Genomic DNA, 26,527 nt, shown 5'->3' on the forward strand with positions numbered 1-26,527 from the left:
GAGACGCTGAGGCGTGGAGCGGAGGATGGCGCTGGGGGCGTTGGCGGCCGGGGCTCGGCTGGGGCGGCTGCTGAGCGGGCCCGGCCCGGGGCTGGGGCCGGGGCGGGGGCACCGGACGGCGGTCGGGCGTTCGCGGAGCTCGCGCGAGGCAGACGCACCCGTGTTCCAGTACGTGGGCGAGCGGGCGGCCCGGGCCGACCGCATCTTCGTGTGGGGCTTCAGTTTCTCCGGGGCGCTAGGTGTGCCCACCTTCGTGCTGCCTAGCGCCGGGCCCGAGCGCCGCGCCGGCTCGCGGCCGCCCCGCAGGATCCAGCCCGTGCCCTACCGTCTGGAGCTGGACCAGAAGGTGCGGGCCGGGGCTCTCTCCCTCCGTAGCGCCCTCCGGCCTCCGCCGCTGCTCCCCGAGGCCGTCTGCGAGAAGTTGGGACGCTGGGTGGCCCAACGTCGGGGGGTAGGACCCTCGAGCGGGCTGCAGGCCCAGGAGGAAAGGGCGTTAGGGCGCTGCTGACATTTAACGAGTGGCCGAAACGTGCCCTTGTGCCAGACTGGCGTCATTCGCACGTCACCCCCGGAGTCGGGGTTGTCACCACAGTCACAGTTTAATGTCGTTGTGGTTACAGAATATCCTTTCTTTAATTTCAGCCCTTTTGAATGTATGGAGACTTTGTTTTATAGGCTAGCATATGGTCTACCTTGGACAATGTTTCATGTGTGCGTGAAAGGGATGTGTATTCTGCTATTGTCTGGGCGGAGTTGATGTCAGGTCAAGTTAGTAACTTCTTGGTTGACCTATTATTTGCTCCAACAGTTATTCACCACCTCAGGCAGCTGCAGTGTTCATCGTTAGCTGCTGATTGTTTTCAAAAACTATCCCTGGGGAAAAGGCTGTTTGCATTGGGTGATATCTGGGTCAGGTCAAATAAATAGAGCCTTGTTCATGGGGTATTCCAGGGAACCACCAGACAGATCAGATGAGAAGGCTCTGGGAATGGAGCTATGAAGTTCCTCCAAACCCTTTCTGCCTCTCCCAGGGGCTGCTAGACTGCCGGTTTGCGCTGTAATTGTGAGCTGTTGCTTTTCAGAGCTACTGCAGAGCTTAGCAGAGGTGGATGGGAATAGGTCAAGTTGAAGGGCTGCAAAGCTTCCTGTTCTTACTGACTCAGCTGCTTTTCTTGAGTAAACATTCCCTAGATTGCTTTGTCTTGGGTTAATTTCCAGAATTCTGAAAAAAATGATTCTGACATTTGCCAGTGTTCTCGTTGCTCCACCATTTTCTCTGATGTCACTCAACCCATGTCCTTTTAATGTAATTACTGATACGGTTGGATCACATCTGCCATCTTGCTGTTTATTTCTGTAGGTCTTTTGTTTCTCTGTTTGTCCTTTACTGTCCTCTTTTGTGTTAAATAGGTATTTTGGGTACCTTTTAAATTCCTTTGTTGGGTGTTTTGCTGTATATTTGAAGAGGTTTTTCTTGGGATTATAATATGTATCTTAATTTATCACAGCCTATGTTAGTAGTGACCCAATTCTCAAAACAAAACAAAACTATAGCAACTTTGTTCCAACATAGCTCCATTTCCTCTTCTCTCCTTTGTGGAGTTATTGTGATATATATTTTATCTTCATACGTTTTAAACCCAGTGATACAATTTTATAGTTATTATTTTTCTCAGTTGTGTTTTGAGTCATTTAAGAGACAAAAAACTCATAAAATATCCATGCGGTGTTTTCTAGTTACCTTTATAATTACTTTAGCTGTTGTTCTTCGTTTCTTCTGTTTTTTTTTTGTTTGTTTTTTGTTTTGTTTTGTTTTTAAGTTACCATTTGCTGTCATTTCCTTTTAGCCTGAGGGACTCCTTCAGTACTTGTCCAGGCAGGTTTGCCGAATTGTTTATTTCTTTGGGAAGGTCTTTATTTCTTTTCTTTTAAGGATAGCTTTTTTTTTTTTAAGGTTTTATTTATTTGACAGAGAGAGAGACAGCCAGCTAGAGAGGGAACACCAGCAGGGAGAGTGGGAGAGGAAGAAGCAGGCTCCCAGCAGAGCAGGAAGCCCAATGTGGGGCTCGATCCCAGGACCCTGGGATCATGCCCTGAGCCGAAGGCGGACGCTTAAGGACTGAGCCACCCAGGCGTCCCATTAAGGATAGCTTTGCTGCTTACAGAATTAATTCTCGGTGGACAGTTTTTATCTTTTCAGCACTTTGAATATGTCATTCTGGTTTCTGGTCTCCCTTGTTTCTGATGAGTACTTAGCTATTAATCTTATTGTTGTTCTCCTGTCCTTGATGAGTCCCATTTTCTTTTGATACTTTCAAGATTTTCTCCTTAACAGTTTAACTGATTTGTTGAGTAACTTTGATCTGTAGATTTATGTTGTTCATAAAATTTGTTAAGTTTTCTGCCATTATTTTAAGGATTTTTTTCCTGCCCTTTCTCTCTTGCACTCCTGGGGCTCTCATTACATAGATGTTGATACACTGGATATTGTCTAATAGGTCATAGGTCTCTGAGTCATTATTCTTTTTCTTTTTTTTCCCCTGTTCTTTAGAATGAATAATTTCAATTGATATTTCTTCGGGTTAACTGCTTCTTTCTTCTGGCATCTCAAATTTGCTTCTGCACCTGTTAGTGAATTCTTTTATTTTGGTTACTGTACTTTACAACTCTAGAAATTCCATTTAGCTTTTTAATGTTTTTTTTTTCTTCTGTATTCAAATTCCATAGTTGTGAAGTCATTGTTGTCATATTTTCCTTTAGTTCTCTATACATTTAATTTTTTAAAGAGTTTATCTATTTGTCAGAGAGAGAGCACAAGCAGGGGGAGCGGCAGGCAGAAGGAGAAGCAGGCTCCCCGCCGAGCAGGGAGCCTGACTTGGGGCTCAATCCCAGGACCCTGAGACCATGACCTGAGCTGAAGGCAGATGCTTAACCGACTGAGCTCCCCAGGCACCCCAATACCATGTGTTCTTTGATTGGGCAAGCAACCTGTCATTTATTGTGGAGAAAACTTAATAATACAAATCATTTCATGCTTTATGGGAACTCTTTTTCAGATTTCATCTGCTGCCTGTGGCTATGGATTCACATTGTTATCCTCTAAAACCAAGGATGTGACGAAAGTTTGGGGTATGGGGCTCAACAAAGATTCCCAGCTGGGATTTCACAGGAGCCGTAAAGATAAAAGTGAGTGTGCTCACCATGACTTCTCTGTGCTGCGAGTGGTCTGAGGGGGCTCCCTTTTGTTTTCAGGACTATGATGACGTAAACCAGACTGGCACAATAGTTGGATAGATGGAGTCTTACACGGATGTTATCTGGACTAGATTTGTTTGTCAGCCTCTTTGGTAATAACACTGAACCTTTAGGCAAAAGAGTTTTTGCTGATAAGTAAAGATGTTCCTCTTGGGGCGCCTGGGTGGCTCAGTAGTTAAGCCTTCGGCCCAGGGTGTGATCCCAGGGTCCTGGGATCGAGCCCTGCATCAGGCTCCCTACTCTGCTGGGAGCCTGCTTCTTCCTCTCCCACTCCCCCTTCATGTGTTCCCTCTCTCGCTGGCTGTCTCTCTCTCTGTCAAATAAATAAATAAAATCTTAAAAAAAAAAAAAAGATGTTCCTCTTATTGTGCCTGATTTATAATTTTTTTTAAAAGATGTTATTTATTTGAGAGAGAGAAAGAGAGAAAGAGTGTGTGTGGAGGGAGAGAGAGAATCCCAAAGCAGTCTCCATACTGATCATGGAGCCTGATGTGGGGCTTGATCCCAGGACCCTGAAATGATGACCCAAACTGAAATCAAGAGTCAGATGCTTGACTGTCCAAGCCACCCAGGCACCTCACCTGATTTATAAATTAAACTTTATCATAGATAGGTATGTATAGGAAAAAATATAGTGTATATGGGGTTTGGTACTATGTGTAGTTTCAAGCATCCTTTGGGGGGCTTGGAATGTATCCCACATGGATAAGGGGGGATGCTGTAGTGGACAGTCCCTTTACTGTCTGGATAAACCTTTCCATTTTTTCCTTGTTTCCTAATTCATGTGCAAATACATTTTTGCACAGTTTTGATGAGTGTGTATTTTCTGCCTTCTTTCACTTAATTTTATATCAAATTTCTTTTATAAGTCAGTACTGAAATTTCTATTAGCTGTAAGATGCCACCTTGTGTTTGTTATACCTTTTACTGGGAGCACGTTTAGGCACACACAGAGAAATGGACAGAGTCGTGTAAGGCATGCCAGCTTCAGTTACCAACTCAGCTAGTTTTGTTTTGTTTATTTCCTGTACCTTCCCCTCAATAATTTGAAGCAACTCCCAACATTATTAATTTCGTTAGTAATTATTTCAGTACGTATCTAAAAAAATAAGGACCTTGGGGCTCCTGGGTGGCTCATTCAGTTGAGCATCTACCATTGGCTCAGGTCATGATCCCAGGATCCCGGCATCGAGTCCCGCATCGGGCTCCCTGCAGATCGGAGAGCCTGCTTCTCCCTTCCCTCTGCCTGCTGCTCTGCCTACTTGTGCTCTCTCACCTTCTCTCTCAAATAAATAAATAAAATCTAAAAAAAAAAAAAAAAGGACATTAAAAGAAAGTAAATGCAGCACCATTTTCACGCCTAAAAATAATGAACAGTATAATCCCTTTAGGTTACCAAACATCCAGTCAATGTTCACATTGTCAGCTATCTCATAAATGTCATTAGATTTTTATTTTTATTTTTTAAAATTTGTTTGAATCAGTATCCAGATAAGGTCCAGATGTTGCAATCAGTTGATAAGATTTTTATTTTTATTATTTTTTTAAAGTAGGTTCCCCACCCAACGTGGGGCTTGAACTCAGGACCCTGAGATCAAGAGTCACGTGCTCTACTGACTGGGCCAGCCAGGCGCCCCAGTTGATAAGACCTTTAAGTCTTCTTAATCTTTTTTTCTTGAAGTTTATTTACTGAAGAAATTACGTTGGCAACCAACTCAGCCAACTGTATTTGTGAAACAAAGAAATAAAGGCTTACTTTCTTTAAAAAGAAAAGAAAAGAGAAGAGGGACACCTGGCTGGTTCAGTTGGTGAAGTGTATGACTCTTGATCTCGGTACTGTAGGTTCGAGTCCTAGAGTGGGTGTAGAGATTACCTAAAAATAAAATCTTTAAAAAACTTAAATCATATTGTTTATTTTATAGAATTCTCCAGTCTGGAGTTTGCTGTGGTTCCATTTAACATGATCCTCTGTATTTCCTGATTAGCTGTATTACAGCCAGATTCCCCTTAAACGATACGCACTTACTGTTTCCCAGGCCCTTAGGCGTCTATGCAGGTAGTCATGGGGTATGTATATGCTAACGACAATTACAGCCAGATTCCCCTTAAACGGTACGCACTTACTGTTTCCCAGGCCCTTAGGCGTCTATGCAGGTAGTCATGGGGTATGTATGTGCTAACGACATTGTCCAGTTGCTTTGATTTTGCCTAGAATTACAGCATCTCAACGTGATAAAGCAGTTATTCCATGCTGATTAAAAGCTGTCTCTGGAAATTCTGTAAGTCGCTAATGAATACAAGTGAGCAAGTGTATTATTGTAATGGTAATAAAGCCATTTTTTGGTAGAGTCTGTAAACGTGGGACCCATAGGAGAAAAAAAACGCAGGAGTAGTTAGTGGCGGGTAGGTTGAGAACTAATGCACTTGTGAATCTTCTTCCAACAGTACAAATACTAAAAGCTCTTTGTTTAAAACCTACAAGGGGAATTCCCCACATAGACCGTTCTGGTTTTTCCAGCAGGATTGTAAAGAACAATAAGGTTTTTCTGGGGGCATCTGGGTGGCTCAGTCGGTTAAGCGTCTGCCTTCAGCTGAGGTCATGATCCCGGGATCCTGGGATCGAGTCCTGCATCGGGCTCCCTAGTCAGTGGGGAGTCTGCTTGTCCCTCTTCCTCTGCCCTTCCCCCCAGCTTGTTCTCTGTCTCTCTCTCTCTCTCTCTCTCATAAATATTTGACAGAGAGGGAGCACAAGCAGGGGGAGTAGGAGAGGGAGAAGCAGGCTTCCTGCTGAGCAGGGAGCCCGATGCGGGGCTCGATCCCAGGACCCCGGGATTATGACCTCAGCTGAAGGCAGACTCTTAAGAACTGAGCCACCCAGTCGCCCCTAAATAAAATCTTTAAGAAAGAAAATAAGGTTCTTCTGTAGAGTGACTTCTAAAAAACTTTCTCCCTTACTTGCTTATTTAAAAATTAAAAATTTCAGGGGCGCCTGGGTGGCATAGTCATTGAGCGTCTGCCTTCGGCTTGGGGCGTGATCCCAGCGTTCTGGGATCGAGCCCCATATCAGGCTCCTCTGCTAGGAGCCTGCTTCTTCCTCTCCCACTCCCCCTACTTGTGTTCCCTCTCTTGCTGGCTGTCTCTCTCTGTCAAATAAATAAATAAAATCTTAAAAAAAATAAGTAAAAAAAAATTAAAAATTTCAGGGGTGCCTGGGTGGCTCAGTTGGTGGAGTGTGCAACTCCAGGATCTCAGGGTCATGAGTTCGAGTTCCACATTGGGTCAGAGCTTACTGTAATTAATTAACGAATTAATTAATTAAGAAAAGTTTAATTTTAAAGATTTTATTTTTTAAGCAATTCTACCCACATGGGGCTCAAACTCATGACCCTGAGATCAAGGGTCTCTATACTCTACCAGCCAAGCCAGCCAGGTGCCCCTAAAATTTTCTTTTTTTCTAAAATTTCTTTCAAGAGAGCATATTTGTGTACTTCAGAGTCCTATAGGTGCAGTAGAACATACGGTGAAAAGGCTGGTTTCTGCCCCTGTCCTCCCAGCCACACAGTTTTTCTCCCTGAAGACAACCTGTGTTAACAGTTTCCAGTTTCTCCTGGAGAGATGTAATGCGTGTGCAAGCAGATGCTTCTACGGATTCCTTCCCCCACTTTCTTTTTTTTTTTTTTTTAAGATTTTATTATTTATTTGACAGAGATAGAGACAGCCAGCGAGAGAGGGAACACACGCAGGGGAGTGGAGAGGGCTAGGCAGGCTCAGTGGAGGAGCCTGATGTGGGGCTCGATCCCACAACGCCAGGATCACGCCGTGAGCCGAAGGCAGACGCTTAACCGCTGTGCCACCCAGGCGCCCCTTTCCCCCACTTTCTTTTTTTTTTTTTTTTTTTTTTAAGATTTTATTTATTTATTTGACAGAGATAGAGACAGCCAGCGAGAGAGGGAACACAAGCAGGGGGAGCGGAGAGGAAGAAGCAGGCTCATAGTGGAGGAGCTCTGATGTGGGGCCTCGATCCCAACGCCAGGATCACGCCGTGAGCCGAAGGCAGACGCTAACCCGCCAGCCACCCCAGGCGCCCCTTTCCCCCACTTTCTTCTTTCTTTTTTTTTTTTTTTTAAGATTTTATTTATTTATTTGACAGAGATAGAGACAGCCAGCGAGAGAGGGAACACAAGCAGGGGGAGCGGGAGAGGAAGAAGCAGGCTCATAGCTGAAGAGCCTGATGTGGGGCTCGATCCCATAACGCCGGGATCACGCCCTGAGCCGAAGGCAGGCGCTTAACCGCTGTGCCACCCAGGCGCCCCCCCCCACTTTCTAATATAAGCGGTATTGTACAATATATGCTGCCCTTCGCTTTACTGAGAAATGTAAATGTGGTCTTACAGGAGGAAAATGCCTTTACTCTCCTTAGGTGCAAATGGCTTTAACTGACACAGGAAGGCCCACAGGAGGCAGTGCGGTGCAGCGGGTCCAGACCTTGGGCCTGCGCTTCTTGTCTTAGTTCTGCCACTAGCTTATGTGCCTTGACGGGTCACTCTGATCTCCGACTGTGGGGCGGCGTGGCGGTCGGGCAGCATGATGTCTACCGTCAGGAATGCTGTGACTTTCCATCAGTGTGACGCACCATGAACCTGCTTGATCTTCTTTCAGCCCGGGGATACGAGTATGTTCTGGAGCCCTCGCCCGTGCCGTTGCCTCTGGACAGACCTCAGGAGACACGGGTGCTGCAGGTGTCCTGCGGCAGAGCCCACTCTCTCATCCTGACAGACCGCGAAGGAGGTGAGCTGGCCTGTTGCAGGTTCACGGAGGAATGGGGGAACCACTTTCTTGCCCTTGGGTTGAAACTGGTTTGTTTGGTGGAACGACGTGTGATTAGTGAGGCTCCTGGCACTTCCCGAGCTCCCGGTCACCATATTGGGCAGATCCTGCCAGCCCTTTTACGTTCTCTGCTCTGTGTGATTCCTAGAAAGCCTCAGGTATTTAGAAAGGTACCAGTGCGCAGCAGGCCGCCTTAGCGAGGCCTCCCACTCGCTTTGCGGGGAAGTCACTGAGCCGGGCTATGCGTGTAGACGGCGTTTTCTGTTGCACCGAAAGGAGCCTGTTCGCCAGCGCTTCTTTCAGCTGGTGGGCTTCCAGAGTCCAGATAACACGGACTCTCTCCCGAAGAGCGATTGTTTCTAGGGAAAGGCTGTCTTGCCTAAGTTTCCAATTTCATTTTCCAGCTAAGCGTGCTTTGTGGGGAAAAGGCAAAGGTGGTGTTCAGGAACTCTTTCAAGAGGAGCTTTGGCGTGGAGGGCAGCCTCTAGTGACAGGTGCAGGGAGTGGGGGTGGGGCTCACCTCGGAACGTGGAATTCTCGAGAGGTGGAATGAGGGAAGGGGAAGGCAGAGGGGCCCGTCAAGGTGGCCCAGGTTGTTGCTGCAGGGCCAGACCCCAGCATGCCTGTGGGTGTGCCTGCAAAGGCTGGGGGTGTCAGAGAAGGAAACCGGGCACTTAGGGTGAGTGGTTGGACAACCCCCTTGCAGTCCTGACGTTCTGGGATCCCACAAACCTGCAGAGCTGATTTCACGGGTGGTGTTACTCTTCAGTCTTCAGCATGGGAAACAACTCTTACGGGCAGTGCGGAAGAAGCGTGGTCGAAAATGAAATTTACAGGTGAGTTCCCCAAAGGACTTCCCCAAATCGTGCTAAGCATTTAACATTTCTCGTGTGGTTACTGAGTGATAGACCCACAGAGCAGGAAATGACAGGCTTCCCCCTGCTTGAGAGGGATGGTGAGAAGTCACTGGAAAGCTGTGGAGGGTATTGTTCCGTTGCGGGGTGAGCTCCGTACGGTAGCTTGGTGGAAGGGAGGGCGGTCGAGCATTGATTGTGGTGCGAAGAACTTCTTTTTAATTAGTTTTTTATTTTTACCAAATTGATGAACTTTAAAAATTCCTCTCTGTTCCATTCTTATTTATTTCAGTCTTTTTTCTTTCAAGATTTTCTTTTTACGTCATCTCTACGTCCAACGTGGGGCTCAAACTCACAGCCCCAGGATCAAGAGTTGCACACTGTACCCATTGAGCCAGACCCTTTTTATTTTGGTCTTTAAAAAAATTCCCCTCTCCTTCCTCACGTTATGTTGTTGGGCGAAAAACTAGTCTCACCTCTGGCAGCATATTAAAATCACCAAAAGGGGGGATACCTGGGTGACTCAGTTGGTTAAGCGTCTGCCTTCGGCTCAGGTCATGATCCCGGGGTCCTGGGATTCAGTCCCACATCGGGCTCCTTGCTCAGCGGAGAGCCTGCTTCTCCCTCTGCCGCTCCCCCTGGTTGTGCTCTCTCTCTCTGACAAATAAATAAATAAACTCGTCAAAAAAAAATCAAAGGGGGGGGCACCTGGTTGGCTCAGTCCATACAGTGTGCGACTCTTGATCTTGGGGTGTAAGTTTGAGCCCCAGGTTGGGCATGGAGCCTATTTAAAAAAAAAAAATCACCAAAGGGCTGTTGTTTTATTTTATTCTCATGCGTAGGCCTACCTCTGCCCTATGTTTGACCTTGAGAGTTTCCCTAACAGTTACTGTGTGCATGTGGGGGCCGTCAGTTAGGGGTGACGGGTTGGGGCAGAACCACACAGTGCCTGCTGTGACCATATCTCTTGCTTCTCCCTATATTGCTGCTGGCTGCAGCGAAAGTCACAGAGTCAATAGAATGCAGGACTTCGATGGACAGGTGGTCCAGGTAAGAGACACATGCTGAGAGCCACTCATCCAGCCTCTCGGGGATGCTTTTGCAGGGGTGAAAGGTGGGGGGGGGGTGACGGCAAATGGGTTCAGCCAATTATTTGAATTAATAAATTATTTTCGTAAAAACTATTGCCTGCCTCCTGTAGGTCAGGAGGGTATTGGTTTCCACTAGGTTACGAGGGTACAGAGTTTAATAAGGTTTGAGGGGCTAACACTCTTAAGGGGGAGGCATAGGTTAAGCTAGCTGTGTGTGTCCCAGGCTGGCGCTATCTTGCTCACCATTTTATTTCCATCCCCAGTACAGAGACTGGTACATGGTCAGTACTTACAATAAATACTTAAATACATAAGCAGGTGCTTACAGGAAGGGCCCTGGGAGCACAGAAGGAGAATTGTTAAGTCTCCCAGGGGTGGCAGAGGAGTGTATCAGATAGACCAGGGCTGGGTGGTAGGAAAGGTGTTATGGCAGAAGGAGGGGGCTGCCTGAGGGCTTGGCAGGGTAGGTGGGGAGCTAGTACCGAAGAGTGGAGGCCAGTAGGGAGGCGGAGGAGGTGACGGGGAGGAGAAAGGCTTACAGAGGAGGGGGCCGAGCAGGAATAAGATGTGAAGGCCATGTGGGGCAGCCCGCCTGGGCCCAGCCAGCTCGCTGCTCGGGGTGGTAGGGAGTGTGGTGAGCTTTAGGTCCGTCGACCAGGACACTGGGCGTCCAAGGACTTCTCATCAGCCTCACCTCTGTTCATCTGACAGGTGGTTTGTGGCCAGGATCATAGCCTGTTCCTGACAGACAAAGGAGAAGTCTACTCTTGTGGCTGGGGTGCCGACGGGCAAACAGGTAGTGGGCCTTTCACCCCTGGGGACGGTGCACTAGGGAGCTGGGAGCTGTAGGGCTCTGGTGGGCGAGTGCCCACCTTCCTTAGACTCTTCCCTCTCTTCCCACCCTAGTCAGTCTGTCCTGCCTCATTCCCCTCACCCCCGCACCCATGGCAACCAGCCCATAAAGCGTTGGGTAGAGGATTCTAGCCGCCCCTCAACAAACAGGTTCACAAAGGCCATCTAAAGGGAGCTCGATTTGAACTGTTTTGAGGAGAATGTGATTAAGGGCAGGAGGGATGAGGGATAAACTTTATTAACCTTGCTTACTTAATCCTTTTGTTTTTTGATATTTGTCTGAAGGGAGGGTCTTTAAATTTAAGACTTAAATCTTGTATAAACTCTCCCTAATACCACTACCACATGAGATCACCATTGTTCGCTGTCTCATGTTTCCTCCCCGTTCTTGTTCATACGTGTATGCTTTTTATATTGTAATAATAGCATAGGCGTGATTTTATATGCTTGTTTTCTCTTTTAAATTTTGTTGGTACAGTTTTCACAGTTGTGGTTTTTAGTAATTTGTATGATACAGCATCAAGCTAATTTACCATAAGCTAAGTGAATCACTGTTTATCAAATAATCAGTTAGTCATTACCCTGTTGTCAGGAGGTACACTTTTGGGGGGGGGGGCGGGGGGCAACCACACTTGGTCATTGAAGATATTATGATATTGATCATGTATACATATACTTTTTCTTTTTTGGGATTGTTGGCATCAGATAAATTCCAGGAGTGGGTCAGATGATTAGAATATTTTTGTGTTTTCAGCATGTATTGTTGAGTTGCTTTCTAAAACTTTTACCAGTTCGTACTGTCCTTAGCAAGGTACAGAAGTACCACGGTGGCCATATCCTCTCCAGCAACGAATATTGTCAATTTAAGTGTGCTGATTTCATCCCTGTGTCAGGTTTTTTTATGTGGATTTCTTTGGTATCTGTAAAGTTGAAGCCTCTCTTTATTTTTAAAATCGAGCTGTCGGTCATTTTGAAAAAAAATAAGAAATTGTTGGTAGATACCTCCCGACAGCACAGATAGGAATAAGGTGAGACATGAAAGCCCCACTTGCTGGAGAGAACCGTGGTTAACAGTCTCCCGGTGCCATTGCAGAAACAAGCTGTCATAGGTGACCCTTTCTCTGGCCTCCCTGCCCTTGCTTGCTGGGCTTGGCGTCCAGCACCGCAGGCCCCCTGCCGTCAGTTCCTGGAGCGGGCCTCCTCTTGCAGCCACAGGGCCTTGGCACGAGCCAACCCTTCCTTAATGTGTTGAGTAACTTTCGACCGTGGGCTCCTATTTCATTGAATTGAACTTGCGGAAACTAGAAGGGCCTAAACGGAGATGCTTTCCTCCAGAGAGGATTCAGGTTTGCTTTTGCCTGTTGCTAAGGGGTGCTGCGTGTCTGACGCTGCCCTGGGCCCCGTTGTGGAAGCCTGGCTTAAAACGGGAGTCTGGGGTGTGCATTTTGCCTTGGTCTGCTGCCCAGGGCTCTCGTCCATCACAGTGCAGATGGTGACATTTGTCCCGATAGCCTCTGGCCGGCCCTGCCTTTTGCCCTGTTCACCGTCTGCCACGCCAGTGGGCCAGTTTCGGCTTACTGTTATTTTCGGGAGGGGCGTGGGGGGTTGGGTTGGGATGGCTTCTGGAAGATTTCCTTTATTTTCTGGTAAGGCCAATGGTGTATTAGCAATCGCTTGCTGCAACATTCCCCATGTGTATTCTTACAGGGTCCACTGGCCTCATTGTGTCGTGCTGTTCTGTCTCGTAAACGTTCCTAACTTGAATCAGACTTAGAAAGTCTCCAGGGTTTTAGAAATAAACGATCACTCTTCTGTTTCTTCCTCCTCTGAGAGAGCATGGAGAAGGAAGTCGTGGAGAAGCAGAGGGGCAGATTAGCATTGGCGAGCTGATACTTGTAAAGCGTTTAAAACTGCGCTCGGCACCTGGGAAGCCTGTGGAAGTGTCTGCTCCGGGAGTCAGTAACTGGGAGTAACGCTTGGCCGTTGTGGCAGGTCTGGGTCACTACAATATCACCAGCACGCCCACCAAGCTGGGCGGGGACCTGGCCGGAGTGAACATCGTGCAGGTGGCCACCTACGGTGACTGCTGCCTGGCCGTGTCTGCCGAGGGCGGCCTCTTCGGTTGGGGGAACTCGGAGTACCTGCAGCTGGCCGCCGTCACCGACTCCACTCAGGTACGGGGTCGCCCACAGCCCGGGCTGGGAGGGTTGGAAATCCAGAGGGCTAAGGGCGTTGAGAAGAGGTTTTTTGGGGGTGCCTGGGCGGCTCAGTTGGTCCAGTGTCCGACTCTTGATTGCAGCTCATGTCACGGTCTCAGGGTCGTGGGACTGAGCCCCACGTTGGGCTCCGTGCTCTGTTGGGAGTCTGCTGGAGATTCTTTTCCCTCTCCCTCTGCCCCTCCCCTGTTGGTGTGTGTGTGCGCGTGCGTGTGTGCTGCTTTCTCCCTCTCTCACTCTCAAATAAGAGCTTCTTCAGTAACGTGTGACGTAGAAATTGCTTTTTAGTCCCGACCATCCGTAAGACTGCTTCTTAGCCATCTTGTCAGAGTCTGGAACAAAAGCTGGGGTTCAAAGTCATGGTGATTGAGCCTTTGATGCGATAGTCCCGGTTTAGGGCAGGCTGTTGGGTGCGCCTTGCGCCCTGTCTCAGTCTGAAAAGAGTATGAGGCTGTTTAGGGCCCGTGGCGTCCCCATGTGCTTTCTGTTGCAGTGTAACATGCGTGCCACGTAAAGCACGCAGATCACAAGTGTGCACCTGGATGAGGACACCCGTGCCCCACCCCCCACCCCCCAAGCAGTGGGACACGCACAATACTTCAGAAGCCCTTGCCTGTGGCCTCTCTGTCACTGCCCCCGCCTTCTCACCGAAGGGAGCCACCATCAGTAAAATACAGGATTTTAAACATGAAGGGGAATTGCAAATAAAAACAAAAAGTAGGGCTCACTGCATGTGATGAATCTCTGTTATCTCTCACCTGCATTCAACAGTTCTCAACTAATGGCCTATGTGAAAAAACAGACAAAACCAAAAAATCCCCCCCAAAAACCTGAGACATAATTCACCATTTACAAGTGTAGAATTTAGTGGGTTTTAGTGTAGTCACAAGTTGTGCAGTCGTCTAATTCCAGAACATTTTCTTTACCTTCCTCTCCCCCACAAAAAACAATTCCATACCCCTAATGGCCAGTTTTTGTTGCTATCTGCCTCTCTGCCCTGGGTTTTTTTTTTGTTTTGTTTTGTTTTTTTGAGAAGGAGAGAGCATGCGCATGGGCAGGGAGGGCAGAGGGGGAAAGAAAGAATCTCAAGCAGGCTCCATTCAGAATGTGGAGCATGACGCCGGGCTCGATCTCACGACCCTGAGACACTCAGCCGACTGAGCCACCCAGGTGCCCCTGCCCTGGATTATTTTGCAGTAAATCCCAGATGTCATATTTTATCCATAAAAGTTTCCATATGTATCTCTAAAAGATAAGGACTGTTTAAAAAATATACTTTATTCCTTAATACCTTCAGACTTCTGACCATATACAGAGGATTTTAAATGTTTTTTTTTTTTTTTTAAGATTTATTTATTCCTTTTAGAGAGAGCACAAGTGGGAGGGGCAGAGGGAGAGAGGGAGAGAGAATCTCAAGCAGACTCCTCGCTGTGCATGGAGCCTGAAATGGGGCTCCATCCCAAGACCCTGAGATCACGACCTGAGCCGAAACTGAGAGTTGGTCGCTTAACTGACTGTGCCACCCAGGTGCCCCTTAGATACGTGTTAATAAAGAGATCAGCCCAGAGGGAAGCTGAAGGTCAGCACACAAGATGAGAAGTATTCCCTGTGGTCCGGCCCGTGCCTAGAAGCCCAGACACGGTTCTGAGCTTCCTAGTAACCAAAGCAGAGAAGAAAACATGCCCATTTACATGATTCATTCTTTCTTTTTTGTTTTTTGACTCATTGTTTCTGTAAGATAAACAATAACCTGTTCAGGAAAATTGTTGCTCTTCCTGCTCCCAAGTCCTGAGAACAATGTCTCCCACGGCCTTCCTGTGACTGACAGACAGATCCAGGGTCGTGGTGCTGTTCCCACTGCATAACAAATGACCCCAACACTTGGTGGTTTTACCCAACACACATTTATTATTCCACTGTTTCTGTGGGTCAGGAATCCAGGGGTGGCTTAGCCGGGTCTTCCGGCCCTGGGCCCTTGAAGACTGCAATCATCTTAGGGTTCAGCGGGCAAAGGCTCCGCTTCCAGGACCACCCGGTGGTTGTTGGCGGGACACAGGTCCTCGTGGACTGTTGGACTGGAGCCCCAGTTCCTCGCTGGTGGTGAGCCAGCTACGAGCTGTTGGCCCAGCCTTCCTTGGTTCCTGGCCACGTAGGCTTCTCCATGTGGCAGCTCCCAACATGGCAGCTGGCTTCATCAGAGCAAGCAAACGAGAGAGCGAGAGAGAGTGCCAGCGAGACGGAAGCCAGCGTTTTATCATTTAATCTTGGCAGTGACCTCCTCTGGCTTTCACTGGCATTCTGCTCCTTGGGAGCCGGTCACGCGGTCTGGCCCCACACCAGGGCGGGGGGCCACGTGGTCGTGACTAGCAGGTGGTGGGGATCATGGGGACCATCTTAGGAGCAGCCCACTGTAGCCGTGACTCTTGACCGTAGCCCGAGCCTCGTCCCGTCTCGGGCAACAGTGGTGTGTTTCCGGCGACTCTGTGCTAGAGCGTGTCTCGGCGCTTACTGAGGGCATCATGCCAGATCAGTCAGGTAAAGATGCTCTGACAGCCTCGCCTCATCCAGGTGGACCTTTTCTGGATCAGTGAGCCCCCCGATTCCTTCTGAGTCAACTTAGGGACTGTTATCCTCCAGCTGCCCATGTTCAAAAGTGTATCTGTAAAGATTCATGGCCGTCACTGCAGCACTTAAAATCTTTCTTTCCAGAGTTATTCCTCAGTAGAGGTGCCAAGACCAAATCCCGCCGGAAAGCTAAGTTGGCCACACTTCATCCTCCAAACCCCTGACCCTCGTGTCTCTCATTCTCGGCAGCAGATCTGGCCCCTGATTCATAGAGAAAACATATGCTATCAGATGCAAGTGACCTCAGTTTCCCACTCTGAGTCCTCCACCCTCCAACGCTTCCTGGCGATGCCGATTCTCCTCCCTACGTCCCAGGGCCAATCTCCTCCTGCCTTCGTGGGAGCTCTCCGCCATGTGCTGGGCCTTCTTCCCCTTCTCCATTGATCCCTCCCCGTCTGTCCTTCCACCTGACCCATGCAGCCTCCACCGGCAGATGCCCTGTGTGGGCTTCCCACTCTCCACCCAGACTGCTCTTCGGGGTCCACACATCTGTATCCCCAGACATTTCCACTTGGCCGTCTCTGGGTGCAGTGAACGGGGCATCCCCCACACGCCGGTCCTCCACGGTGTCCCAGGTCCCCTCATGTTGCCTCTGGAAACCATGCCCCTCCTTTTCTTAGGACCCCTGCTGGCTCCCCGTTATGCTCAGGAGAAAGACCAATTCCTGGCCCACAACCTTGTGCCGATGTGGTCTCCATATCCCCCCTCATCCCTCTACTTCAGTCTCTCTGACCTTGTTCAGACTCCCTAAAGGTGGCCTGCTCGCCCCTTTCCCAGTGTGCCTGCCAGCTCTGCTCCTGGGGATGTCCTCTCTCCCCTTGCCGAGTTACGCCTGCTCGTCCTTCAGATCCCAGGATAAAATGAAGCCTTCCAGGTCCTTCCCTGACTGTCCTCCCTGCAAACCAGATCAGGTTCCCCAACATTCATTCTCAGAGACCCTGGACCCTCCTTCGTTGCATTCCGCACAAATTAATTTTGGGTTAGTTTTGGCTGACCTCTTACCTTTTCCACCGGACTCTGCTCTGAGAGAAGGACCAGGTCGCTTCCTCCTGTTGAATTCCCAGTACCCCGTTAGATGTTTTACGTACGTTAGACATTCAGGAAATATTTGTAGATTGAATGAACGAACTGGGACTTACCTGCTTTGTACACGAGACAGAGCGTTTCTGAGTTCTCGCTGGTTTGTCTTCCTAACAGTGTGGCTCTGGTTTTGATTCAGGTGAACGTCCCCCGGTGCTTACCCTTCTCAGGGCTGGGGAAGGTGAAGCAGGCCGCGTGCGGTGGTACGGGCTGTGCCGTGTTAAATGGTGAGACCCCCCCTGCGGGCAGTTCATGGGGACGCTGTTAGGTGGGTTGGATGGGGGGCGGCTCAGGGTCCCCTGGAGTCATGGCTGCGGACCTCAGCCCGAGGGAGGGAAGGGAGCGTGGCTGTGGGAAAGTCTAGTTTGCCTGGGCTCAGTTTTGTAGACGGTGAGGGTAATGTTCTTGACAGAATGATAATAACCGTGATTCAGACGTAGACAGCTAGACAGCAACAGGACTAAGTCCTTCTGAGCTCTGTAACAGTAGCTGACCTCTGGAGTCAGCTCCTCCCTCTCCCTGCGCCTGGGCTGGAGACGCAGCCCTGCCCTCCCCAGGGAGCCTGGCCAGAAGACACAAGACAGAAGAGCCGTCGGGCTTGGATACCGAGGCTCGTGCCCTGGGGATTAAACGTCTGGTGTGGCCAAGGAGCATTAAACCTTCCGTGACCAAAATAATCATTTCTGAGACTTTTAGGAATCTGGCCAGAGGTGGGTTGTGTAGTTGGCTTGCTCTCCCGATCGGCGTGACACGCAAAACATCTGTGTGGGAAAAACTGTCCTGAGCTCCCCCTGTGGCTCACCGGGCTTCTGGGTGACTGATGACCCCGGCCCGTCCCGGGTATGCTCCAGATGTGGGAGTTTGTGTCCTGAGATGGGGTAGCTGGCCAGATGCCCCCCACAAACAAGAATCAGAAAGAGGACGGAAGAAACACTATTTCAGATCTCCGTCCGTGTGTTCCCGTCAAGCAAGGAGGCGCAAAAACCCACAACAAACCATCCATGTGGGTATAGTGGGTCTTGGTGGTGCGGTCTGAATTCCCAGTGAGGGCGGCCTGCCCTTGGTTCGCCTTACTGACTGTTGTGTTTGCTCTCACGCAGGAGAAGGACAGGTTTTTGTCTGGGGCTACGGAATTCTTGGGAAAGGACCGAACCTTGTGGAAAGCGCGCTTCCAGAGGTGATCCCACCCAGCCTCTTCGGCCTGACGGAGTTCAACCCAGAAGTCCACGTTTCCCTCATCCGATGTGGCCTCAGCCACTTTGCCGCCCTGACCAGTAAGTGGCCAAGCGGGATGGAGGTTTTCACAAAGCGCTGCCAAATCACAAAGCCACAGAATACCCGTGACTCGGCAGGCGTCTGGCTGCTGTGCCTTTCTCCATTCTGTTGCTCGTTCGGTTTGCCGCTCCGTCGCTGACCTGAATAGTCAGACTGAACTAAATTCATTTCACGGTGTGATTCTCAAGTAAATTCGGGTTTCCTTGCGATCAGAAACATCTTTTCATTCCATGGGAAGGAATTGTTTTCTTTTGAAACATCTGGGCTCGGACGGTGAGTGTGGGTTGTCCAGAGTCCCAGGAGTTTTTCGAGGCCATTTTGCTCGACCCAGTAAGAATCCGTATGGCCGAATTCTGGAGGGAACAAAGATGTGTTTTCCAGGACGTCTCCGGGCTTAAGCTACGTGCAGAGTCACGTGCTTGGAAATTCCATCCGAAGTGTTCGACTAGGGTGGACTGTTTTCTGTTTGCTGTCGTGCTGTGTGGCCGCTGTGGGTCACGTTGATTTTCCCCAGGACCTGATGGCCACCCTGCAGGTGCCGGTTACCGGCCCTCAGTAGGGGGAGCGTAGAGCTGGGGTTTCTGCCCCGTCTGTGGGCCCAGCACTTGCATCCGGCCAGCTGGGGGTTGGCATTGGTTGGTTTGCCCTGCTCACGTTTTGGGCGGGGGCCAGACTGGATTGTTTGGTCGAACACATAAAATCTGAGGAGGGGAGGACCGAGAAGGATGGTGAGATCAGAGGGCTCTGACAGCCCGTAACAAAGGGCCTTCTTATTTAATCAGCCCGGATTATTGTAGTCCTGACTTCTCCCGGCTTTTCTTCTGTTCCCCGTGACCACAGCCTTTTGCCAGGAATGGGGTCTCTGTGCCAAAGAGCGCCCCCAGCTGGTGTGGACGGAAATCTGAGGGCAAGGTGGGGCTGTGGGCAGTGCCCTGCCAGGGCTGGGGGTGTCTGTCCTGCAGGTTGGCATTTCCAGGGCTGCCCTGTGGGTTCAGTCTGCCGGGCTGTCCTTCTCCTTCATGGCACTTTTTACAATTTGTAAACATCCGTTTTTACAGTGACGTTGGCTCACTTGTCTAGGTCATGCTCTTTGCCTCGCTGCAGGCCCGTGAGGACAGGGACCGTGCGTGTTCAGTCGCTGCCCTGTCCCAGCTCCTAGCACACGGACGAAGACCCGGCCGAAAGAGGCGCCGGTCACTGTGTATCTCTTGACCAAATGGTCCCGAGATACGGAAGCCAGACAAGGAATGACAGACCATCCTACTACTCACTCCTTCAGGGCATTACCCGGTCTCGAGGGGGCTCAGCTGTCAGGCTTTGAGGAGGGGGTGTGCGTAAGGGGTGAGCAAAGTGGGCTGTGTGCAGAGCCGCCTGGCCCCAGAGCACCCCATCTGTGCCAGTCCCCTTTGTGACGGACGCGGCGTGCATCTGGGCTTGGCTGTGCTTTGGTATAGGGATGATATACCTTTCCATTCAAAAGAAAGCATTAATGCCTGGTAGAAATTGAAATTGAGCATTGGGCCCTGTTGGTTCCCTGGTTCTAGAAAGCCTGTTCTCGTGACCCTCCTCCTGGAGACTTGCTCCTGGTCTAGCCCCAGCCAAACTACCATTTTTCTTTCTTTGCAGACAAAGGAGAGCTGTTCGTGTGGGGCAAGAACATCCGAGGGTGCCTGGGCATCGGCCGTCTGCAAGACCAGTATTTCCCGTGGCGGGTAAGGCTGCGCAGGGCGGGCTTGAGGGTGCACCCACGCCAGGGCCCTGGGAACGGCTCCCCCTCTCAGGTCCCGGCTGCCCCCTCCTGCCCCGCGGCTTCAGGCGAGGCCCGTCGTGATGAGGAGCCGGAGAGGGTGCCCGGCTCCGCCGGCTCTCGGCCCTCAGCTCCGTCCCGGGGCCTGCTGAGTGAGCGGCCTGGCCGAGGGTTCCCGTCCCTTGGTGCCCGAAGAAGCCTCGTCAGAGGCTGTCCATGGGCATGTGGAGCGGGGAAACAGAGGCACGCCAGCACCTCAGAGAGGAGCCGGCCGGGCGCCGAGGGGCCCCGGGAGGGAGAGATTTGAGATGACGAAGTTGGCGCTCCAGGAGCTGTTTACGGAGGCCTGTGCGGAGGAATGTTCTACAGCGAACTGAAAAGAAAGCAGGATGTTTAATATTTAGAGTGCCTTACCACAGCCACCAAAGTAAAAAATAAAAGCTTTCCTTAGGGGGAGGATGCAATTATACAAGAAAGGCTCATTTCAAAATTAAAGGGGAAAAAGGTTCTTTTCTAAATTGTAGTTTATCTTAGTGTTGTTTACTAAGTTCTCCAGAAAAAAAAAAAAACCTCTTCATATTTTTGCAAACAGAACCTACGTACGTGGTACCAGAGGTATTCTAAAAAATAAGTCTGCCATCTCTGGTCCCAGAGGCAGCCACCGGTCCTGGTTTCCTAGGTTTCCTTCCAGACATGGTCTCTGCCTCGAGAGGCGTGTGCATGTGTGTTCACATGTGTGCACACGCGTGTGCACGCACATGCTCAAGAATCTTCTTCGATGGTTGGATTTTTTTTTTTTTTTAAGATTTTATTTATTTATTTGACAGAGATAGAGACAGCCAGTGAGAGAGGGAACACAAGCAGGGGGAGTGGGAGAGGAAGAAGCAGGCTCATAGCAGAGGAGCCTGATGTGGGGCTCGATCCCAGATCGCCAGGATCACGCCCTGAGCCGAAGGCAGACGCTTTAACCGCTGTGCCACCCAGGCGCCCCCTGATGGTTGGATTTTAATAGCGTGTTTTGAAATCGTGTAAAGCATTTTTAAAACCTCCTGTGAAAACGCAAAAGCCATGTATAATTTAAATAAAGTCAGGATTTGTCAAAACCCCCTGCAAGACGTTTCGAGCCACCTCAGGATTTGGGGGGCTGTTTCCCTCGGCCGCGGGCTGTCCTGGTTCCCAGTGACCCCGGCAGGCCCTGACCCCTTTATAAAAACTGGAGGTGCCGTTTCTAAGAAAACAGGTCAGAGTGAGGGCTTTCTGTTTGCTGGAGAGAAACGGTTGTGCACTGGGGCTGTGCGCGGGCTGGTCGGTGCTTGCTCGCTCGTCCCCCAAGCCCAGGATCCCCCCTTATGGGTGAGGAATGGACAGCCGCTTGGTGGACGGGGCAGGTGACGCGAGCGTCCATGATGTGCGGGTCCTGCCTGCTTTCGTGGTATTTCTCACTTCTCGCCGAGGGGAAGCTTGGTAAGCGGCAGAGCGGCTGGGTTTTGGATGCCTGACCGCTGTGCCGGGTGTGGGGGGCTCCCTACCCGCCTTCCTTTCCCCCAGATTGCAGTGACGATCAGCCATGCAGTAAGATTGGGAATCTGATCGCACTGTTTTGTCCAAATGGCCAGGGCTTGGTGGCCACTGTGGGGCCAGAAGCACCTGCTTGTCAAGGCCACTTGCTGTTGAGACCGGAGCCCCCCCCCCGCGGACTCCTTACCAAGTGGCCCTTGGGAAGGTCGCTCCCTGCACCCTGCTGTCAGGGGGACACCCTGGGCTGTCCCCCTGACAGCTGCTCTCCTGCCGAACCGCTGTGCTCCCCCTGGCACATTGGCTGGGCCCTCCGTGCTGGTGGGGTTGGGAGGACCGGCCAGAGGGCGCCTTCTGGCATGGTGCTGAGGGCCTGGCGCTTGCCGTGCTCTGCAGGCTGGAGCTGCCAGCCTGGGCTCTGGGGAGTGGCGGTGGCAAGAACCAGGTTTGGGATCCATGGGGTTGGATTCCTTAAAGATCAGATCCATCTCGTATTGGGTCGTGGGGTCTGATTCCAGACTGTTCTCCTGCACTTTTTTTTTTTAAGGACAGATGATTTTATTCTTTAAAAAATTTGTTTTTTCTTATTAATCTTTGGTGGGTGAACTGTTCTATCACCTTAGGAGTATTCCAAGAAGGAAAAGAAAAAAGAGTAAAGCCCTGTTTGAGGCTCCTGCAGCGGCACTAACTCTTCGCAGGCTCACAGAGCCCGGGCTGCTCTGCCAGTGTGCAGGCCCAGGGAGGGACGCCGCGCCCCACCCCGACTCAGACCTCTCTTTCCAGAAGCTTTCCTGCAGGTTATCCTGCCGTACACTGACACTCAGAGCTTAGAGAGGGTCAGTGAGCTCTTCAAGGCCCCTCATCTGGTGAGAGGCAGGGTCCAGAGCCAGACTCGGGTGTGCCCGACTTTGAGACTTCACCATGGTGCCCTCCTCTGCGAGGGCCAGGAGCTGGAGAATCAAGTCCCCGGCAGGGCTGGGGGTGGGGAGAGGCAGGGATGTACCCCCCAGTCTATACAGGGCCCTCTGACCTTGGCGGCACTGCGGGATCAGGCCACCAGGGCAGGTGTTTGAACGGCCTTCCCCCATCACCCACCCAGCAGTGTGCTCTTTCCGGACGCGCATCTCTGCCTGTGTGAGGAGGCAGCAGAGCTGTCCTGCCTGCCGGGCGCCTCGCTTCCCAGCCATCCTCAGGATGGCCTGCGAGGCGCTCCCCCCGGCCCCCGGCCTGTAGCTGTGGCCGCTGACTTCAGGAATCGGCGGGGCAGGGGCGCTGTGCTGCCCTGTCTCACGGCCACGCAGCAGGCGGGGCTTCGACGTGAACTTGGGGCTCTGCGTGCCCACTCTGCAGCCTCTCGCCCTGCGGCCCTTGGGTCAGGACCATGTTGGCTTGGAGTCACGGGCTGGCAGACCATCTGGCTGCCCGGCCTCTTCGCATACGGTCCCGGGCCCCAGGCGGGCTGTCTGGGGGAGCGGACGTGCGGGGCCGCGAAGGAACTTGCACATGCAGCCAAGTCGGGGAGCAGCCTCTCTCCTGGGGGCGTCTGAGACCCGGTCGTGAAGAGGGACGTTCCTGAGCGGATTGCACTCAAACTTGTAAGAGCGTGTTGAGTCCTTCAGGCCGGATGAACGGTTTCCCTGTGCAGGAACCTAGTGAGTGTACATTGGTTGAGAAGAGAAACTTCACTTCACCCGGACGAGGACACAGCACACGTGGCTGAGGGCGGTCTCGTCTGGGACTCGGTTCAGAGACCATCAGAGACGGAGAGGCCACGTGCCGGGGGAGCGGGGACTGCGGAGGCTCAGAGGCCAGCGTCAGCCACGACCGTCCTCCCAGCCAGCCGACCAGGGCCAGGTGGCTCCTCTGGCCAGAGCACTCGGGGACAAGGACAGAGATGCTTAAGTGCAGCAGCGTGGGGGCCGGGGAGCGCCGAGGGCGGCCGTGTCCCTGGGAAGGTCAATAACGCACACTCTAATGGCCCAGGGAGGTTGCTAGGAGTTCACCTGGGCCCGTGGCCGCAGAGGCAGCATGTTTCCTTCTGCTTCCATGGCCAGCCTGGAACGCGTTGTGCACCTGCAAGCCTCGGCGGTGGGCTGCGGGCACCGCTGCTCGTTTGTTCAGTGATTTCTGTGATAGGCGTCTGCTTAGGAAGGGGGGGCAGGCGTCCATTTGCCTGATGGCTGGGAGCCCTTAATGGACTTGTCTCCCCACGCTGCAGGCCCCGGGCTCAGGGGTTGCTGCTGCCGCCCCCGGGCTTTGAGGCCAGGCCATCTGGATGAGGCCTCCCCCCCTCTTTGGCTCAGCAAACTCCCCAGGCTGTTACAGATCCCCGCTGCAGCTGTCACGCTGCCCAGCAGAGCATGGCCACCAGGGGAGGGTGGCCGAATTCGGATCTGCTCCGCAGAACAGCAGCCTCAGCGTCCTGCAGGGGTCCGAGCGCGAAGCAGGGCGGGGGCACCGACTTGCCAGCTGCCCCCTGAAAAACACAGTTCTCGCCTGTGCTGCTGCCTGCCTTGAGAGCCTCTGGAAGGACTGCAGAAACCAGTTCAAAGTGGTTTCCAGTTCAGCGGGAGGGTGGGAATAAAGGGGCAGATGCTGACAGGGTGGGGTTAAAAGGTACTTAATACCGGGGCGCCTGGTGGGCTCAGTGGGCAGAGCGTGTGACTCTTGATCTCGGGGCTGTGAGTTCGAGCCCCACAGTGGGTGCAGAGATGACTTAAAAAAGGGATTTAATACCTTTCAATTCCTTTTCACTGCATGTCGTTTTATGATGTAGCCACGGGAGGGTCTTACCTATTGAAAATAACAATGATAGTCTAACGAGGAAGAAAAGCGCTCCTTGTCTGGGGAACCGGCCTGGCTCTGGGCACGCGGAAGTCCCGGAGTCATGGGCGCCCCGGAGCTGGCTGGGCGGCCGTCTCCCATGCCAGCCTGTAGGACAGCGACAGTCATTTTAAAGGCCAGCCGGCCAGAGCCTCCACATCGGCCTGGTGGCTGCTGGCACCTTGCGGGTTGGCCTCTCGCGTGGTGAAATACTGTCAGCATGGGTGGGCACTGTTGGCAGGACTGGCCGCAGGGCCTGTGGCCCCCTCTGTGACACAGTAGACCTCCCTCCTCGAGGGTCCGCGTCATCCGGGAACAGCCGGCCTGGAGCTGAGGCTGATGGCTCACGCGGCTGGAGATGCCGGCCGGGGCCTCCTTCCCAGAGTGGACCCCAGCCGATCCTAGCAGCCATGGCAGTGACCCCTGGGAAAGGTCATTGAGCACCTGGCTCAGGAACAGGTGTTGACCTCTGGCGGGGTCGTGCTCAGGACGGATAGCTCTGTGGGAGGTGCGGGTTCCAGCAGCCTCTCTGACGGGCAGGTAGGAAGAGTCACGTCGGCCACTGGCTGGGTGGGACGTGGGGCGACTGCACGGTCATCAGAACAGCCCTGCCGGCTGCGTGGAAGCACCCCCATCTCCAGGGGAGGGAGCCAGGGTCCGGGGAGGTGAAGTCATCCACCAAGGGGCAGAGCCAGGGTTGGGCCCCACGTTGGGCCTCCTCCAGACCATGTCCCCTCACGCTGTGCTGGGTCTTGTTTTGCAGGTGACCATGCCTGGGGAGCCCGTGGATGTGGCATGTGGTGTGGATCACATGGTGACTCTGGCCAAGTCCTTCGTCTGAAGCTCCCCCCTGACCCGCTCGAGCCCGGAACCTGGCCTCAGTACCGCTTGGACTGCTTGGCAGAGGCCCCCGGCGGGGGTTCTTGCCGGGGGTCAGAGAGGATCCGGGCCCTTCGTGACGCATGATGCTCTGTGCCAGTGTCCTTAGTGAGAACGTACTGGAAGTCCTGGGACGCAGTCCCCTCTCTGGCTGAGGGTGAGATCTGCTGCATTGACCACAGGAGGGCTGTCCTCATCAGGCCAAGCACCAGCGAGAGGGGTCCCGGCTGTGTGTCACGTCTGACCCGAGCAGCGGGGCCGGGGGAAGCTTAGCTCTGTGGCATTGCCGTTTTGTTCGTTCTTCAAGGTGGCCTGACAGAATCTAGTGACCACAGCAGAGCTCCTGGTGGGTGTGTGGGCTTCAGGGCGAGCTCAGCCTGACTGAGGGGGCTGGCCTGAGAAGCCCCCGCAGGAGTGAGCGCGAGGCCCGGTTCTTGCGCGCGGAACGCCGCCCGCCAAAGCTTGGCTGGAGGGCCAGCCTCGGGGAGGAGATTTGGAAATCGTGGCAAACATTCGAGGTAGTAACATAAACTTGGCCTTTCGTTTAAAAACATCTTTTTAAAAATCTCTTTTGAAATAAAATCTATTTTCTGCCTTTTTATTTTTGAGCACTGAAGAGGGTTTTTTTTAATCTTACTTGATCATTTAGAGATTCGCTTGCAAAAACAAGGCTTTAGATAAAGAGGCAACTGGAAGCCAGTGACAGATACTTCAGAAGACAGTCCTGCTTGGAACCGATTTTTCTGCACAGTCTCCTCCCACGGTTCAGTTGGGAGAAAATGACGAAGCCTAAAATAACTGGAAATCATGTCACCCACCGGGATCTCACTCCCTGGCTGCACCCCCTTTCTCTTATTCATTCACTCAACAGATACTGGGTGCCCCCTGCGTGCCAGCCACTGCTGATCACCCTGGGTCACTCAGGGACGACACCCCCACAAGCAGGTCCCACGTAGCTTGCGTTCTAGGAGGCGAAACACAGCTGACAAGCAAACTGGAGAGTATGCTAGATGGTTATGTGGGCCGTGGAACAGACAAAGCCGGGAAGGGGGCTGGCCGTGTGGGGGATTTGCGGTTGAAAGTGGAAGGGTCATGGCGCCTGGCTGGCTCAGTGGGTAGAGCTCAGGGTCGTGGGTTCAAGTCCCACATGGGGTGTAGAGATTACTTAAAATCTTTAGGGGGCGCCTGGATGGCTCAGTCAGTTAAGTGTCTGACTCTTGATTTCAGCTCAGGTCATGATCTCAGGGCTGTGGGATCGAACCCCGAGTCGGGCTCCATGCTGGGCACGGGGCCTGCTTGGGATTCTCATTCTCCCTCTGCCCCTCCCCCCTGCTCACGCTCGCTCTCTCAATAAAAATCTTCAGAAAAAAATAAAGTGAAACAGTCACGGAGTAGTCCTTGCTGTGAGCTGAGGCCACAGAAACCAGCCAGCTTGCCTCTGGGGGAGCAGCCCCGGGACCCCTCTTCTGGGCTCATGCTCCCTCCACT

At 51.9% G+C, this 26,527-nt stretch overlaps 1 protein-coding gene across 2 annotated transcripts; it reads left to right on the top strand.

Moving 5' to 3' along the window:
- On the top strand, positions 1–25,640 carry RCC1L (RCC1 like). Of its 2 annotated transcripts, none has more exons than XM_040634979.1 (11): positions 1–346; positions 3,057–3,186; positions 7,915–8,043; positions 8,852–8,918; positions 9,935–9,986; positions 10,739–10,823; positions 12,872–13,053; positions 16,940–17,027; positions 17,901–18,074; positions 19,702–19,787; positions 24,924–25,640. In XM_040634979.1, the coding sequence occupies exons 1-11, from the start codon at positions 26–28 to the stop codon at positions 24,999–25,001; spliced, it is 1,392 nt and encodes a 463-aa protein (XP_040490913.1). In that variant the 5' UTR covers positions 1–25; the 3' UTR covers positions 25,002–25,640. The 2 variants fall into 2 exon arrangements, with proteins under 2 accessions (XP_040490913.1, XP_040490914.1); XM_040634980.1 differs by having other exon boundaries at positions 150–168.
- The last annotated feature ends 887 nt before the right edge of the window (positions 25,641–26,527 follow it).

Source organism: Ursus maritimus, unplaced genomic scaffold, assembly GCF_017311325.1.
Source record: "Ursus maritimus isolate PB19 unplaced genomic scaffold, ASM1731132v1 scaffold_2, whole genome shotgun sequence".
Classification (NCBI taxonomy): domain Eukaryota; kingdom Metazoa; phylum Chordata; class Mammalia; order Carnivora; family Ursidae; genus Ursus; species Ursus maritimus.